Source organism: Oratosquilla oratoria, chromosome 11 (genome assembly GCF_046742065.1).
Source record: "Oratosquilla oratoria isolate Oo_2021 chromosome 11, ASM4674206v1, whole genome shotgun sequence".
Taxonomy (NCBI): domain Eukaryota; kingdom Metazoa; phylum Arthropoda; class Malacostraca; order Stomatopoda; family Squillidae; genus Oratosquilla; species Oratosquilla oratoria.
The window spans coordinates 49,063,507-49,081,303 of record NC_134787.1 but is presented as its reverse complement, the minus strand read 5'-3'; the positions used below and the strand labels follow the sequence as shown (position 1 = coordinate 49,081,303).

The 17,797-nt window shown below is 42.1% G+C and overlaps 1 protein-coding gene across 17 annotated transcripts in view; it reads left to right on the top strand.

Moving 5' to 3' along the window:
• The window catches only part of Itpr (Inositol 1,4,5,-trisphosphate receptor), a 441,449-nt gene that overhangs the window by 1,279 nt on the left and 422,373 nt on the right, over positions 1-17,797 (top strand). For all 17 annotated transcript variants that reach the window (XR_012966877.1, XM_076192806.1, XM_076192819.1 and 14 more), the window contains exon 2: positions 8,304-8,690. Coding sequence is in view for 16 of the 17 variants with exons in the window: in XM_076192806.1 (XP_076048921.1) it covers positions 8,590-8,690 (101 nt within the window). In the remaining variant the exon portion in view is untranslated. The remainder of the gene's footprint in view (positions 1-8,303; positions 8,691-17,797) is intronic.

The window sequence follows — 17,797 nt, the reverse complement described above, 5'->3', positions numbered from 1 at the left end:
CACAAGAGGAGACCTAACAATTGACAGTTTCTACCTTCCTCCACAGTTCCATGTTACCCACAAATGCAACAGTAAAGAGGTTCAATGTGTCTTCTCAGATATTTGTGGGAGCCTGGGGACCATTGGCTTCCATCAGAGAGTTTGATGCAAGAGCTATAGTTATTGTAGCTATTAATAGTTCAGTCCTTTGCAAGAAATTTGTTCTCTATGAAAAATATAAGAAACTGTAATATTGTTTTAAGATTGTAAATCATATATATGTCACTTGTTGTATCATAGTTCCTCAGATTGAGATTTCTGCTTACTTTTTACCCCTCCATATTGCTCTCCATTTCTGCTGCAGATATATACCATACATGAGTGTTTTAATAAGGATAAAGTTCAGTTGGGGGGAGGGGGGGCAGAATGGTTTGTGATGGTAACAAATATTGGAACCACTTAAGAATATAGAGGACACTGTCATATCCGTGTTCATATACCATGCATGTGGGAAGTAAAAGTTTTATTTTATTTTATTTATATAGTCATTATTAATTTTATTTTACTTTTTTTCGGGGGGGATCCTGTTATAGAGGTGCTGTGTCTTGCTTCATTGCTTTTGATCCAAGGAGGTGGGGGAGGAGAGGGATGACCTGTCACTCAGGAGCTAAGATGAAGGGGATAGGTATTGGGTATTAGATGTGTGTTGGGTCCAAATACAGGCGAATGTACCCAAGTCTAAATACCTGGACATTTTTCAAGTACAAGTACAGTCATTTTGCTATGTACCAAGTCCAAGTCCATGCCATTGTAATCAAGTACAAGTACTTTATGTGCTAAAAAGAAATCCACACACAGATTCATAAAGCCTAAATTTAGTAATTTTTGTATATGGACATTGATGAGTACATTGTGTTAAAGTGGAATTTGATATAGAAATGTAAAGGATATTTTACCTTCATTTTAGCACATCACTGCTTTTATCACAAAATTGCAAAACAAGAACATATATGCTATGAATAACTCGAATAATTAATATTCCCTATTGTGCAAATGCTGAATAAATTTCTAATGTCAATAAAAAAATCTATCTGGAATATAAGGGTTGGAATACAAGGGTAAGTATCAGGGCATTAAAACTTGTCCTTTGTTTTATATTGATAAACCTGGTAGTTTTATTACTAAAAATAACAGATGAGTGCCTTTATCCAATAGTATCATCACAAAGTTTGGGAGAATCTATATACATTATATAACTTTTGATTAAATACAATATACTTATTTGCACTTGGTATTTTTCAGCTACTTTGTCTAAATACAAATACAAGTACCATTGAATTTTTAGACTACAAGTACTTAAAAATCTGTATTTAAGTCGAAGCATAAGTACACATGTACTTGGACCCAACCCTGATGGTGTATGTGACAGGAGGGGATGGGCATACCTTGGCTGGTGATTCCCCTTATAAGGAGGAAAGCGTCTTGGTATATGTATTATCTATTTTATCTTGGTAATTAGTCATTCTTGTTTATTAATTATTGTTATTATTATTTTATTTATTTGTTTTATTATTTATTTATTTTTATTTTATTTTATTTATTTATTTATTTTTCATTCTTTCCTTTTCCTTTTTTGGGGGGGAGGAATTAAGTAGATTATGTATTCATTATCACATACCAGGTGTTATGCAACATAGTACAATATCCTGAACTACCAGTGGCCAAAATTATTTTGAAATTTTAAGTTCTGCAACCACAATTCTACAACTGCAATCTATTTTGTCTCCATTCTGGATCATTTAGGCCAGTCACCTGTCATAGTTTGGAATGTTTATTCCATGCTCTGTAATGCTGCAAGATAGTGTCACTTGGCTGGAGTGCAAACCAAGGCCATGCTGTTGCAGAAAATGGTTTGGCACAGCATCACCTTGTGACAGTATATCGAGAACCAAAATTGTGATGCAGTGCTATCTAAAATTTTAGTTTGATATGCAAGATTTTTTTTAGAATGTGTAGATTTAGTGGGAAAGTTGCTAAATTGGAAACATAGTCACATGGTCAGTGATGGTGTGGCATGGCAGTACTGCACTTTGGCAAACAAATTATGTTATGGACCAAAATTGCGTTGTTGATGTTTTCCATAATTGGAATACCACAATGTTGCTGAAAGACAACCGCAGTTACAGTTCCATTATCAAGATTATACTTCCACAGTAATGAAATTAGTGGTTTGTGGAAAATTGTTGCAGAAGTGCCCAACTCTGCCAAATTAGGTCAATATTATAACTCCATTCATGTTAAGCACCAGGGTAAATTAAAGAAAAAGATTACTTTCCAGTAGTTGATTTATCTATGAGGTCCAAGGACTGATACTGATTACTACAAGGGTGCAGGTATCTATTTCGTTAAATTCAGAACAACATAAATTACATAAATGCAGAGGAGTAATAGGCAACTACTAAAGTTGCACAAAGATGAGATTTTTCTCGTATATCTCTTGAGAGAAACTTTGGAGTTGGCTGTGTGGTATTAGTATGAGACAGTCACACTAAGTCACTGAAAGTGGGAGGAGGGGAGCAGTTGCTGGCTGCCAGCTCTTCATATTTGAGAAGATGGAGGAAATATAATTGAAGATAAACACCTAAGGAAGATGCTGTAATGATTATCATTTATTTTATATTTGTTTTTGTTTTGTTATCATTTGTCTGTTTGATTCTCATTAATTATTAGTTATATGTCAATTTATTATTACTTACTATTTATCTGTTTATTATTTAACTATACCTATGCATTTATTTATATATTTTATTTGTTATTTACATTATTATAGTTTTTATTTATTCATTTATTATTATTTTGATTTTTTTCGCATCCGATCTAGATATGGACCAAAAGGTCTCCTTTCAGTATGCTCCGCTTTTGTAATCCTTTGACTATTCAATACGGATCTTGGTCTTTGTTCCAAGACGAGGTGCTGCATCTCAAGATGGATGTTGAGGGGGTTGATGGGTTTTGAAAATAGACAGCTGGGAGGTTATTCTCTGCCTTTATATTGTCTTTTTGAAATAGGATTCTAAAAAGAAAAAGGTAAACAATTCAGCCTTGTACACATTTTTTATATACTTGGGTGAAGTGTAGATTTTATTATATTCAAGATGGGGCTCTGAATCTGTTGTATTGTTATATACTTTTGAACTTCCATTTGCTGTTTGTGTAGAACCACAAGTGTAGCCTTTTCATTAAAAAAATCTCTGCTGTTTATCTTTTTTCTGAAATGTGTTTCTAAAAAAGGAAAATTAAAACTATTCATAGATGATGATTTATTTAAATTTACAATGTTCAAAATGTCAAATTGGCCTTGCAGTTATCAGTATATTTTGCTTTTTCCAAATGAATCTTTAAAATGTACATATTTTTATTTTGTTAAATTTTGCTATAATGGAGATTTCGATGACTTCATCACATGATGTCTGTGCGAAATGTGACATGTCTGTGAATTTGCATAACTAATTACTGAACTAAGATCAGGCATTGTAAAATTTCCCCATTGTCTGTGGGCCTCTTAAAAGCTCTGATGGGTTTCTGGTAAAAATCTGTAGCATAATGACAAAAATGTAAGTTGATACTTTTGCCTCTCTATTTAAAAGTGGAACTCCATACCAGATGTAGTGAGGCTATAGAGTTGATCTGGATTATTTAGATGTCACCCCAACGGGGAGATTAACTCTTGATGCCAGCAGAAGTGTGTGATCCAATGGAGAGCATTCCATGTTTTTAAAGTCATATTCTACATTTGCATACCCATTAATAATGGGATGGGAAGGACCTTTGAAGATTAGTTGCATCTAATTGGCTCCTCTTGGCTAAATGTTTGGTTTATGGAGGATGTTCTACAGTTCAATTGTGCCAAAGCTTTTGATGAGGTAAGTTGTTTTATCTTGGTTTGGAGGCCCAAATGTTTTGGTGTCAAAGTAGTTCTATACAGGATTGGCTCCTTCTTCCAGGATAGGAAGATGTACATAGTGTTTGGAGTGAATAGTGGTTGAAGACTTTTCACAAGTGGAGTTCCCCAGGGTTTAGTTTTGAGATCCCTGCTCTTCATTATATATATACCAATCATTTACCTAGCTATATTGTGAGGAGACCAGTGATGAGTGCCTGCTAGTGGTGGTTGTGTAAATAAATGCCAGAGAGGATGATCTCTCCACTGGCCATTTTCAAAACCCTTCAACCCCCAATCTACGATCTGGAGGTGCAACTCTGAGAGGCTGGTACTCTGTCTCGAGACTTGGCCCCTACTACATTTCTTCCACTTTCTCACATATGGAGAGCTGACAGCTGGTGACTGCTTCCCTCCTACTACTTTCATCTGGTGACACAGAAATATTCTAATATTTGTATAACACAGACAACAGTCCAAAGTTTCTTACTGAAGAGATCTATGGGAGAGCCCAAGGAGTATTTGGCAGCCACTATTGGGTTGCAGGTTTCCAGCCAGTGAACCTGGAGGGCAACACTTAATATTATAGTTAACAAAAGCAAGACTTTCACAATGGTCTCTAGTTTCATTTAAAGTTTTTTCATCTTCACCCATCTCACAGGCTTGAGGTCCATCTTCATGTTAGAATTATAGATATAATTTGTTTGGTGGTTTCTTCCTGGGGCTTCCACCTGAATAGGGATAAAGATGCAGTTCTGAGGGTCCTTTAGGGCACTACAGCATGGCAACAGATAGGAACTGTCTCAATACTATTTATGCAGACCTGTTATATCTAAGGTGACTTCATAAAAGGACCTTGTGTCATGGATAATCAATCAACCCTCTGGTTTCATCTGCACATTAGGTCCGGTGACAACGTGGCTTTTTGTCTTTCATGCAGTATTGAAATGCTCCCTCTGAAAATTAAGTAACTTAATGTTGACACAATAGACCTATATCAGGCCCACAAACAAGTTTGGATTTTGTTTATGTAATACAGGTTGTATGGGGGACCTCAAGTTCCTGGTGTTGGAATTAAAATAATTGTATGGAGTTAGCATATTGATGGACTTGTCTTCCATATATTGAAATGCACGACAGTAGTGTGAGATTGTCTGCTAGGACGAAAATGCAGATAAACTAGTCCTTAACATCAACATCCTGTGCTGAGAGATTACATGCACAGGATTAAATGCTGATTTTATGAAACACTGGAACATTTTTTACAGTAGATGTTGCATTCAACCCAGCAATATTTTAATCCAGTCACTATACTTGGGAAATAGATATAATAATGTAATGATCTCTCATATTCATTTCTCTCAGTGGCTAGGAGGCTGTCTTAACCTTTAAGATATGTTGGCCTTTGTAATTCATTATTGGATGAATTAGTTACCCAATATTCTTTAAATTGATTCAAAACCATACTGCACTTGTCACTTTGTCACCATTTTTACCACTTCATGTACTAGCTACATCCCAAAAGAAACCTTCCCACTCTTAACCAATTACAACCTTGCATATCTTCAGTTATTCTAACATTATTACAGCTTATAGTATGCTCTTCTTGTTTGGTACTAAACCCTCTCATAAAATTCATCTTTTCTCATATACTTTTTTCTCTCTTTTCTTTCTTTGCTTCTATTGGCTAATATACTATGGTACATATCTGAGGTGCATCTTGAATTTTAACATTTCCTTCAGTCTGTGACAGTGAAAAAGGGGTAGTTAATCAGAGGTCTCTTCTGTGTTGTGAAAAGCCAATTTTATATTTGTCAATAGTATACATCATGCCCACAGTTTTGCTAACACTGTATGTTAGTGTTCATGAAAGACATTTCCAGGCACTTTTATTTTGTTTTTGTAATTGACTTGTTTCCTGTTTAGTAATTTGCTGTAGCACTGAGTTTTTACCCATTTCCAATACTTTGCATTTTTTGGAATTGAAGTTCATTTTCCACCCCATGACTCTAGGCCAGATCTTGTAGCATTTTTCATTCTTCATCTTTTATTTTTATCCAGATATTTGCATCATTTGATAACATCACTGACCTTTGTGGGACTCTGGTTAGTTGATGCATTTTCAGATAGCTTCCTCACAATTCACTATTAGCTTGAAAGATTACTTCGGTCTCAGTTTACCTTATGCTGATACTGTAGAGCAGTTTCCCTGGCCAATCTGTAATACTGTCCTGTTGGATGATGATCTGATCATCATAAGTGTGATAGTATTATCTTGCACAGCTAAACACACTTTCACTCTATACATAAAACCTCTTTACATAGTAATCTATGGGCTAACCTGGTCTCAGAGCTGTAAATCTTTAGGAAAATTGATCATGGACAACTATTTTGATTAATACCTTTGCCAAAATAATATACTTCATCCAATTTATTTTAGCAAATGCTAAACAATTGTGCAACTGTATGGATGTTGTAATAGTGAAGAGGTTGCTTAATATTGATGCTACATATAGTATAACTTGGGTAGATGGTGTTTGAATTCCCAGTATACTAAGATTAGCAATTCATATCATATTTAAGTTCCTCTGTCTGGAAATCCCAGGTTCCACATCAACTGTTATAATCCTCAGGCCTTCCCACAGTTCTCTCTGGGACACACTGTTGGACTGTTGTCATGTGTTGTGTTAGTGTGAGGCTGTCTATGTTGCCAGCTAGTTGGAAGAGAAGGGAAGTTGCCAGTTGTCAATTCTTGTGGGAAAATAATGGTACAGGTGGTTTGATATCATATATCATGGACAAGAGTCCTGAGCCTATCAGGGATGCATTTTCAGGTGAAGGTGAGGGAGTAGGGTGTGGAGGAGTGGGGATAATGCTCACTGTTGTTTGTCCTGAAAGACCAACATGTACAAATACTTATCATTGGTCTTTATTAACCTGTAGCAGTGACTAAATTACAGATAATGCATTATATGTTAGTTGCATTCCTGGGGGCTGCATAATGCAATTTCAGCATCTTGCTGCAGGGAGTTGCATAGCGACTAAATTTATGTCTGCCTTTTCAAATAATGTGAGAACTTTGTCAATGTGACTGTATTTTAATTTTTCTGCAAAATGTTTCAAAATGTGTGTAATTTCTTTTTCTGTCGCCATTCTTATACAGCTCAGTTTTAATGGAGATGAAGATTTACAAATGTAGGTCAAGTGGATTGTGTACATTCCATGAATTGACTATGAGGGAAAGATTTTGTATTTAGTTTTAACTGTGTTGAGATCCTGACACAAGGGCAGGGTTGGAGTATCATAGTAACATGAAGAGTAGTGTTAGCTTCTTTGTCAGTGAAAGGGTCATTTGGAACTGAATAAAGTAGCCTGGTGAGAATTGGAATATTAGGAAAAAGATGACACCTAGCATAGAATGTCTCGGTGAGATAGTTTTAACCCCATCTCTACCAAAGTGGTCATGCACATGTGAATAAAAGCATGGGAACAGTCATTATAAAAGGATGAATGTGATTTGGTGTAGAAGGGGCAAAGGAATTAGATTATGTTCATTTCTTTGGTGATTTTACTCTTCAGTAAGGTACCAATGATGGATACCTGGTTTTTTGTGGTCCTGCAAGATGGACAGGAAATAGTCATCTTCCTTCTGCCCATTTTCAAAACCTGTCAACTCCCTCACCTCCATCTGAATGGCACAGCCCTCAAGGGGATACATGAGTCTCCAGACTGGGCCCCTATCAGTCAACTTCATATGTACATCTTCCACCTTTTCATACATTGAGAGTTGACAGTTGGTGACTGCTTCCCTCTTACTATTACTTGCAGCCAGTGACAGATGATGACCCATACTAACACAACACAATACAGCAGTTCAAAGTTTATTATGACAGTGATCTATGGCATGGCTCAAGGACCATTGTCAACCTTTGTAAGGGTATAGTTTTTCAGTCAGTGAGATTGAAGTCAACAATTATTGTTATTACTGTTAAACAACATTTGCAAAAGGACTTGCTTGAAGGCTGTAGGGGTACCATAAGATAATTTATAGTTGTAAAGCCTCATTGACACAAGGCTAGTTTAGTAGTTGCTAGGGCTAACTACTCGTAAACTACCCCTCTACTTGCCCAATATCAATGGAAAGTTAGTAAACTTGCCTCCAAACTATCATAGTGTCAACACTTACTTGCCAGGTAAGTTAACTTGTAACTACCACTAGTATCTACTAAACTAGCCCTGTGTCAACAAGGCTTTATTGACCAGAAGGAACTTGAAACAGTTTTGTAATACAGTGTGCTGTGTTTTGAGGAGTAAATTCTCTTGGGATATGTCAAGAAGTGTTCTGATCGTAGGAAGCATACTCATTTTTAATTGGTTTTTGCAGAGGTTTACTACTGTTATATAGGAAGTGCATGTTCTTATTGGAATTTTGAAAGTTTGTGAGTAAAGAAAAATAACGATGTGCACTCTACTATGTTTTCTGTGCAGCCAGATATAAAACATCACAGTGATATAAAGTGTTGAAACAATGGTAAATATTTGTATAAAAAAATAATGGACATGAACATGGAAGATTGACTGCGTATGTCCACATGCATCAAGAATGATCACAGAAAACCTTGTGTAGTAGTTATGCTTTTACTGCATATTTGTGATTGCATTACACCATCATGGGCCCTGAAATACATGGCTCGGCTTCCTTCCTCTACATGGGAGACATTGTGTCCCTATATGCAGAGGGAAGTGTATCAGGATTCATCAGCACCTTAGGGTATGTATGCCAGTAGATTGTTTGTTTTTATAGTACAGAGATGACCTAACTAATGTTGAAGTACATTATGTAGTGTCACACTTGTAGAATGTTTGCTGTAGGCTTTCACTGAACTCTTGCCCCACAGGGTAATTTGATAATCCCCTCCACCCCTTTTTTCACACCAAATGAAGTGGTATATCCTCTCATTATTTCTCAAATGTTATCAACTAAGTAGATATTTGCAACAAATAAAGTGTTGTTATTTATAGTATGATATTACAGTAAAGATGTGGATGGAGGAAGGAAAAATTACTTGGAACTTCTTTATTATACTATACAGTATTTAATCTTATTAGGATTAATATGCATGTGTACTATACAGTACTTCACACCAAGTGATCTGCTATATTGGTGTACATTCAGCATGATCCTGTATATGCCATTCTGTAGGGTTATTGTAGAATATTCTTGGATCATATAACTGGGATGCATTAGCTGTTTTATAAGAATGTGGTGTTTGCATGTGATGCTGCTGCATTTGTGTGTCATTTATTTTCAACCCTGTACTGTATAGGGTATTAATGACAAGTTCTGTTTAGTCAGTATTTTAGGGACTTTATACCATTACAGAACAGTCACATCAGATTCTTTTACAATTTGAAACTAAATTCCACTTAAAGAACAATGCTGATCTCGTCTAACTTCACCAATCCCTCCCTTATATACCATCTGGAAGGAAGCACTTGTTAGCAGTGAAAAAATAGTTTAAGAGGTTTTTTAAGGTAAGTAGCTACTGTACCGTATGTAATAAACCATTTACCAGAAGAAAAAAAAACATGCACAATCGAGGTTCGTCAGTTTCTCTCCCCCCCCTCTCTCTCTCTCTCTCTCTCTCTCTCTCTCTCTCTCTCTCTCTCTCTCTCTCTCTCTCTCTCTCTCTCTCTCTCTCTCTCTCTCTCTCTCTCTCTGTCTCTCCCTTTCCCTCTCTCTCTCTCCTTCTGTCTCTCTCCTTCTTTTACCTCTCTCCCTCTCCTTCTGTCTCTCTCTTTCTCTCTCTCTCTCTCTCCCTCTGCCCCTCTCTCTCTCTCTCTCTCTCTCTCTCTCTCTCTCTCTATCTCTCTCTCTCTCTCTCCCTCTCCCTCTCCATCTCCTTATCAACAGTCAATATGTCTTGCCCACAATCATGCTGATGTACTTGTCAGGTGACAGGTTATTTATGATCAGTATTCCCAAATCTTTCTTACATTTTTAATAGTTTCATGTACCATTGAAGAAAGCAATGACACTACCTTGCTGCTTTTGCACAATTCCAGTGTTTTGCATTTTGTGGTGTTGAAGTCCATTTTCCACATCTGGCTCATCATATATTCTGTCGAGATCTTTTTGTAACAATTTCAAGTTTTCCACAACTTTTATTCAATTTCCGTGACGTTTGCATAATTTTCAAAAAATGTTGGTTTAGCCTGTCGTTCCTTAGTTCATGTCGTTTACACAAGTCAAGATGATCGTGGGTACCAACACAATTCTTGTGGGAATCCACTAATTGTTCCTTTTCATCCAGACGTTCCTTTATCAATGTGTCCATGTCTTGTTGTTTCAGGAAATCCCTTATCCATTCGAAGACGTTTCCTCGAAGTCCGCCAGAATACACCAATTCCCATAGTAGTCATATGGTTCCTCTTTCATCAATGTGTCTGTGTATTTACCTTTTTCCTTCTCTCTTCTTCTCCTCTCCCTCCCCCTCTCCTGTTCTCTTCCTCTCCTTCTCATCTCCTGTCCCATCCTCCCTCTCCCTTCTCTCCACTCTCTCCCTTCTCTCCACTCTCTCCCTCTCCCTCTCTCCTTGTCCCAATTCTCCTCTCCCCACTAGTCCTCGTTCTCTTCTCCCCCTCTTGCCCCCTTTCTCTTCTCCCCCTTCCCGTCCTCCCCCCCTGCCTCCCCTTCTTCCTTTCTCATCCTCTTCTGTTCCCCTCTTCTCCCCTTTCTTATCTCCCTTCCTTTCCCTTATCCCCTTTCTCCTCTTCCTCTCTGTTTCTCCTTCTTGTTCCTTTGCCCCCCCTTCTTTCTCACTCTCTTCTATTCCCCTCTTCTCCCCATTTCTTCTCCCCTTTCTTCTTTCCTTTCCTCTCTTTGTCCCCTTTCTCCTCTTCCCTTCTGCTTCCTCTTCTCATCCCTCTTTCCCCTTCTTCCTCTTCTCATCCCTCTTTCCCCTTCTTCCTCTTCTCATCCCTCTTTCCCTTCTTCCTCTTCTCATCCCTCTTTCCCTTCTTCCTCTTCTTCTCTCCACCTCCCCTTCCCCTCCTTCCTTCTCCCCCTCTTTTCCGTCTTCCTTTTCTTTTCCCCCCCTCCTCCTCCTCCTCCCCCACTTCCTCCTTCATTATCCTCCTACCCCACTTCCTCCTTCATCCTCCTCCTACCCCACTTCCTCCTTCATCCTCCTCCTACCCCACTTCCTCCTTCATTCTCCTCCTACCCCATTGCCTTCTTCATCCTTCTCCTACCCCTTCTCTTCCCACTTCTCTCTTCTACCCCGATCCTCTCCTCTCCACCCTCTCCTCTCCCTCTCCCGTCAGCCTCGACCACCTATGTAAATACCTCCCTTGGGCGCGATGGTGCTCTAGCACAGAAGCGCTGATCATCTCTGAAATACTTCGACGTAAGGTTATTTGTCCAATTGAACTGTTTTGTTTTATTGATTTTCGAGTAGGGGAAGGAAGCCCCCCTCCCCGACTCGGCTGCTGTGACGCCACAGGCCTATGATGACGTCATTGTATTGGAAGTGAGCTCTCCCAATGCACGGCTGATGGTTTATATGGGTACCTAGTGCAGTTTCCGCTCGTCTTCCTCCTTGCTTTTTCTTCCTGTTCCTCTCCTTCTCCTTCTCTTTTTTTCCACCATCTCTCCCCTACTCCTCTTCCTTCATCTTATCATCATCATCATAATCATCATTCTTCTCAAGCCATTCCTCATCTTCCATCGTATCATCCTCATCCAGCTGCTCCTCTTCCTCTTATAAAAGCAACTCCAGCTGGATTGGTGAAGTAATTGGGTCTCGGCTATAATCCCCCGAAATGGGATCGGGCTAAGGATCCCCAGAGCGCTGGAGAGGGGCGGGGGTGGGGCCCTGTAAGCTGGATAACATCGCTAGGCGTTGACCTGAACAAGATTATTGCACGAGTTAACAAAAAAAGGCTTAGGCCACTTCGAGATCTGAGCGTGCATATTAAGCTAGAATCTAACCGTTAGATATAATATTCTTGCAGTGACCAGATTGATGTCATGGATACGTACCTGCGGCCGAAGCCTGCAACTCTGCCCTATAATGTGCTTTTGGGACTGATAGGAATTGGAGAGAAGTGCGGGATTCGAACTCGCGAGTAGGAGGTAGATGCGAGACCTGTCATGGCAGGGATAGGAATGAATAAAAAGAACATCGTTTTGATCGGTCGCAATGCTATTTTGTACAGAGTCTTCCTTCCTCATCCTCTCCAGACGAATAAAATAGTCTGGCGATGGCCAAAATAAAACATATGGGATATGTCATCCTGCTGTAGTTCAGGACGCTGGATTGTCTATAGCCCCCGGGCCCCTGTGGATGTTTGTGGCTGGGGCCCACTCCATTCTTGGCTTGCTCACGAAAGCCCAAGGGGCCCCGAGGTAGGAGAGGCCGGGGCTGGACCACATAACTTCCCCTACGTTACCGGTGGGGGCTTACAGAATCCCCTGGCATTGTGGACCTGATGAAGGAAATGCCCACTCAGACTCAGGGGGCTCCAAAGATGAATGAAATAGTCTGGTGTATTTCAATGCAGTCTGGGAGGTACATCAGTCAGTGTCGAGATTTTAAGATTGATGGGTGTATTGTTTAATCCTCTTAAACTCAGAGCGTGTGGGGGGTCAAGGAAATCGAATAGAATTGTTTGGAGTTGCCCTTAATTGGGTCCTTCACCAAAGTGGTGTGCCTTGCAAGTTTTATTCTGGCTGACTCTAGAATGTTTTCTGCTCAGGGGAAGTCATTGTGGCTGAGTGGGAGAATTTCATCTCGACCTCAACACTGATTTTTTTTTTATTATCTATTATTGATCAATTAAAGTGTTTATTTATTTACTGCTCTGGGTAATGCCATCAGGTTGTGTTCAACTGGAGAAGAGAAGGAAGAAACGTCTTGGACGAACAAAGTCGTTTGGCTTTAGTCTGAACTAGAATCTATTTTGTATATAAATTTAAATCAAAATAGATAAACAAACAAAAGACTCAAACACGTCATTGTGTCGTAGAGCTCAGCTTGGAGCTCCAAAGCGCCGGGCAATGAAATGAAAAAGTCGTTACAAGTTGACGAGACCGTTGAGCTTCGACGACTGAGAATTCGATGTGCTGTCAGGTGATTTCCTTTGGCTATAAACAGAAGGTCAAGAAGACATTTTTTCTTTTTTTTTCTTTAGTATTTATATAATAATCGGGTGACGTCACTTGCAGGGCTCGAAAGGGACAAATCATAGTTAACTGTAGACATATTTACAAGTCTTTGTTAACCAGTATTGGTATTGGACGAAATGGTTTGAAAATTTTGGTTAAGACAGACTTTTTGTTCAGCGGGAAGACATCAATAAAAATTGTTGTACGTTATCAAGATATAATGACAGGTTTTATTGTTGATTAACTATATTTATTTCTTCCTGTTGCACTAAGTTCTCTTTATTTATTTATTTATATATATATGTTTGTTTTTAATCGATGGGAACTTCCACTCTGATCGACGACCTCGCGTCACGCCCGCGGAGTTTTGGGTTCGATCCGTAACAAGTGACGTGGATGACCACATTCCCAGGATGTACGAACATAGGGCACAGGTGGTGATAATTTCAGTCGAAGCTAGGTGCCTCCTGGCGTAGGTCCCTCTTGACCTGAAGAGCGGGTGCTCGATCGTCGACGATGTCATGGATGTGAATGAACATTAGGCTTGTTATTAGCTATAGGCCTAGGCGGGACCATTTCTGTTATGTAGAGAGCACTACGGTAGGCGAATCGTTTAAACCCTTTGGAAGTGACGAAACATTATAATACCTAAGTGATTGTAACCAGGAACTCGATGATAAAGATGTTAATGTGAGGTAGGTCCCATGTCGACCATTCGCATCGGAGGAAGGAATCCCTTAAGTGGATAAAATTCCTTAGAGGCAACTAAAAGAAATATTTAAGGTTTAAGAAAAATGGTTAAACACTTGTGTATGTGCTAGAGAAATCTGTATATATTCTGCTTCATCCCTGAGGCTTTTCATTCCTTGAATTTGTGTGTGTTGGGGGAGCACAATATTTGATATTTTAGAATATTATTAACCTTTATTAAACTGATTCTTATTTGTTTCTTGTTCCTTCGCTTCCTCCTTTCTTCTCTTCCACCTCCTCCTACCTCCTCCTCCTCCTACCTCCTCCTCCTCCTCCTCCTGCCTCCTCCTCCTGCCTCCTCCTCCTCCTCCTGCCTCCTCCTCATCCCTATCCTAATCCTCCCTTCATCCTCTTCCTCTCTAGTTTCGATGTAGAATTGGTTATCTGACTTCAAGTAGAGAAAGCAAGACCACACTCTCCGACTAGGCGATGACGTGATGACGTCATTGTATTGAAAATTAGCTCTCCCAGTGGCCGGCGAGATGATGCTGATGTTTAAGGAAGCAGTCAGTTTCCACGACTTCCTCTTCCTCCACATCTTTCCTCCTCTTCATGTTTTCTCTTGTTTCCCTCCAGTTTTTCCTCCTCTTCCTCCACTTCGTCGTCTTCTCCTCCTCTTCTTTTTTACCTCCTCTTCCTCCTCCTCCTTCCCCTTCTCCTGTTTTTCTTCCCGTGGAGTTCTTGGCCCCAGAGGCGAGTGGCCGAGGCTTCGAGTCCGCATGAATACAAATGTGACCAGACACTTAAACCGAAGCTACAACATTATGTCGGCGAGGAGGTTCCGCCAAGAGGCCCTTAGCTTCAGACGAACCAGTCTTGCCTGTGGACCTCGTGGTCAAGGGTGGGAGTTTGGGACCGAGCTTTATATACAGTAGATGCAAAGCGAGATCGAATGCTGGAAGAATTAACTGATCCTTTGAGGTGTGTAGAAGTCTTGCTTCCAGAATGAAATTGTTAGGTGAACAGCCAGAATAAAGTTAAGAAGTGTTTCTCTCCTCGATGGTGGTGGTGAGCCTACGCCAAGAGGCGCTGAGTAGCTGTGACTTAAGCTGTCACCTTTGCCTTTGCACTTGGATTGTTGGGGCAGGTAACTGTCACTGCTGGGAGTCTGAGAGGAGTGCTGGATTCGAACACCCAACTTGGCGAATGCAACACCAGCAGGCTTCCGGGACCACACCTGTTGAACAGGTGAAGGAGTTAAGAAAGGCCTTAGGGTCCAGATGAATTCCCAGTAGATCCAAGCCTATGATGTCATCGCGCAGGCACTTCTGTTGAAGGGCAGGGATCTCGGAGGTAGTTGTCGTGCTGTGATTTGGTGGTAATGGTCGAAATGTTTCTCTCTCTCCCTCTCTTACTCCCCCTTCTCTCTCTCTTCCTCTCTCTCTCTCTCCCTCTCTTTCCCTCTATCCCTTCCTCTCTCCTCCCCTCTATCCCTTCCTCTCTCCTCTCTTCTCTCTCTCTCATCTCTCTTCTTTCCCTGCCTCCTGTCATTCACCCTAGGAATTTGCGACCACTGACCCTTGGGAGGGCACCCTCCCATACGTAGTATTTTTTTTTTATCAGATATAAACGCAGTTGTCTACGAGTAATCTCCCTTATCTCTCTTCTCTCAAATCTCTCCTCTTTCCTGGCTTATCCGCCTCGTATATCGTAATATCTCCCACCAACAACAATTTGTCCCATTTACTCCCCGCTCCTCCTATCCTCTCCTCACCTCCCTCCTCACCTCCCTTCCCTCCCCTCTCCTCCCCTTCCCTCCCCTCTCCTCCCCTTCCCTCCCCTCTCCTCCCCTTCCCTCCCCTCTCCTCCCCTTCCCTCCCCTCTCCTCCCCTTCCCTCCCCTCTCCTCCCCTTCCCTCCCCTCCCCTCTCCTCCCCTTCCCTTCCCTCCCCTCTCCTCCCCTTCCCTTCCCTCCCCTCCCCTATCCTTCCATTCCCTCCCCACCCCTCCCCTCTCCTCCCCTCTCCTCCCCTCCCCTCTCCTTCCCTCCTCTCTCCTCGCCTCACCTCACCTCACCTCCCCTCCCCTTTCCTCTCCTTCCCTCTTCTCTCCTCTCCTCCCCTCCCCTTCCATTCCCTTTCCTCCCCTCCCCTTTCCCTCCCTCCCCTTTCCTCCTCTCTCCTCCCCTCCCCTCCTTTCCTCCTCTCTCCTCCCCTCCCCTCCTTTCTCCTCCCCTCCCTTCTCCCCTCCCTTCTCTCCTCCCCTCCCTTCTCTCCTCGCCTCCCTTCTCTCCTCCCCTCCCTTCTCTCCTCCCCATCCTTCTCTCCTCCCCTCCCTTCTCTCCTCTCCTTCCATATCTCCTCCCCTCCCTTCTCTCCTCCCCATCCTTCTCTCCTCCCCTCCTTTCTCTCCTCCCCACCCATCTCTCCTTCCCTCCCTTCTCTCCTCCCCACCCATTTCTCCTTTCCTCCCTTCTCTCCTCCCCTCCCATCTCTCCTCCCCTCCCATCTCTTCCTCTCCCCTCTCTTCCCCTCCCTCTTCTCCGCCTCACTCTTCACCTCCCCTCTTGTCCCTTTTTTTCCACTTGTCAGCTTTACTTTCCTCACGTTCCCTTTCCTCCCCTCCTCTCTCCTCCCCTCCTCTCTCCTCCCATTCCCTTCCTATATTGTACCTTCCCCTTCCCCCTCTTTACACCTTTCCTCTCATTATAATCAACACCGCCATCGTTAGTATCGGGATAGTCATTACATTCACCACTGCCACCACCATCAGCGTCAGAACACAGAGGGAGAGAAAGAGAGAGAGGACGCGTTGCCACGCACGGGGCGGCGACTCGGGGACTTGCTTTGTACAGCCAACACCTCCATGCTTTTGTACAGAGAGGCGAGGGGGGTGGGGGAGGGGGGAAGGGGCGCCGCTGTGTGCTGCTGCTGGAGCAGAGGTGAACTCTGGTGTCGACGCGACCTGACTCGGGCTGGTGACTCGCTTCTTCTCGTGGGAAACTCCACCCGGTGGGGGGGGGGCTCCTGTCGAGACTCCTGCCGGAGGAGTGGGTCTTGGACTCCTCACCAAGAGTGAGGACGGGCACAGGTGTGTGTGCGTACGCGTGCGAGGGGCGTGTACGGGAGACGACGCATTTTCCAAATTGTGTATACGGGAAAGGAGCAGGCAGAGAGAAAGTTGAACAGGAGACGAGGGCTAGCGCTTGATGGGAGGATGGGATGCTGTGGACGGGCGCTGGGCCAGGGTGACGGGACGGGGGCAATTAGAGAGAGGGAGTGGAACGGACGCGCCGCAACTGTTATGTACGGGACGGGGACATTGTGCGTACGTACGTGTGTATGTACTTGCGTTCGTGTGCGCGATTGCGTTTGCGTGCGTACATGCGTGTGCATGTGTGTGTTCGTGTGCGCGCCTGTATATATACGCGCATTACTTTTCGTGTTTGTACGTGTGAACATGTGCGCGCATAGGTACGCGTACATCTCTTTATGCGTACGTGCGTAAGTCAGCGTGAGAGTAGGTGGTGCTTTTGCTTCCATTCAATTGTAATTGTGTACATAAAGTGTGTGGAAGTTACGATGTGTGTAGGCTGGCACGTTTGGGCATGGAGTGTGTGTGTGTGTGTCTGTCATTGTCTTTGTGGGGTTGTACTTGTGTGTTTGTGTTTGTGTGTGTCTGTCATTGTCCGATTGTGCGTGTATGTGTATCTATGATTGTGTGTGTGTGTGTTGTGTCTTTCATTGTGTGTGCGTGTGTGTAAGCTCGCTTACATGAGTGACTGTATACGTGTGAATATATCTTGAGTGAGCGTACCTGTACGGATACGCCAGTCGTGGTAACGTATCAAAGGTCGTCACTTTTTTTTTTATCATCCTTTGAATATTCTTTTATTGTGGATTTCCCCCCTTCTCTTTGTACGTCGAGTTTTTTATCAACTCCTGCAACGACAGTGGGGAAGGGAAGGTGCGCTGGTGTTAATGGCGAACATTTGGTTCGCGTCAGCAGTGGATGGGGCCG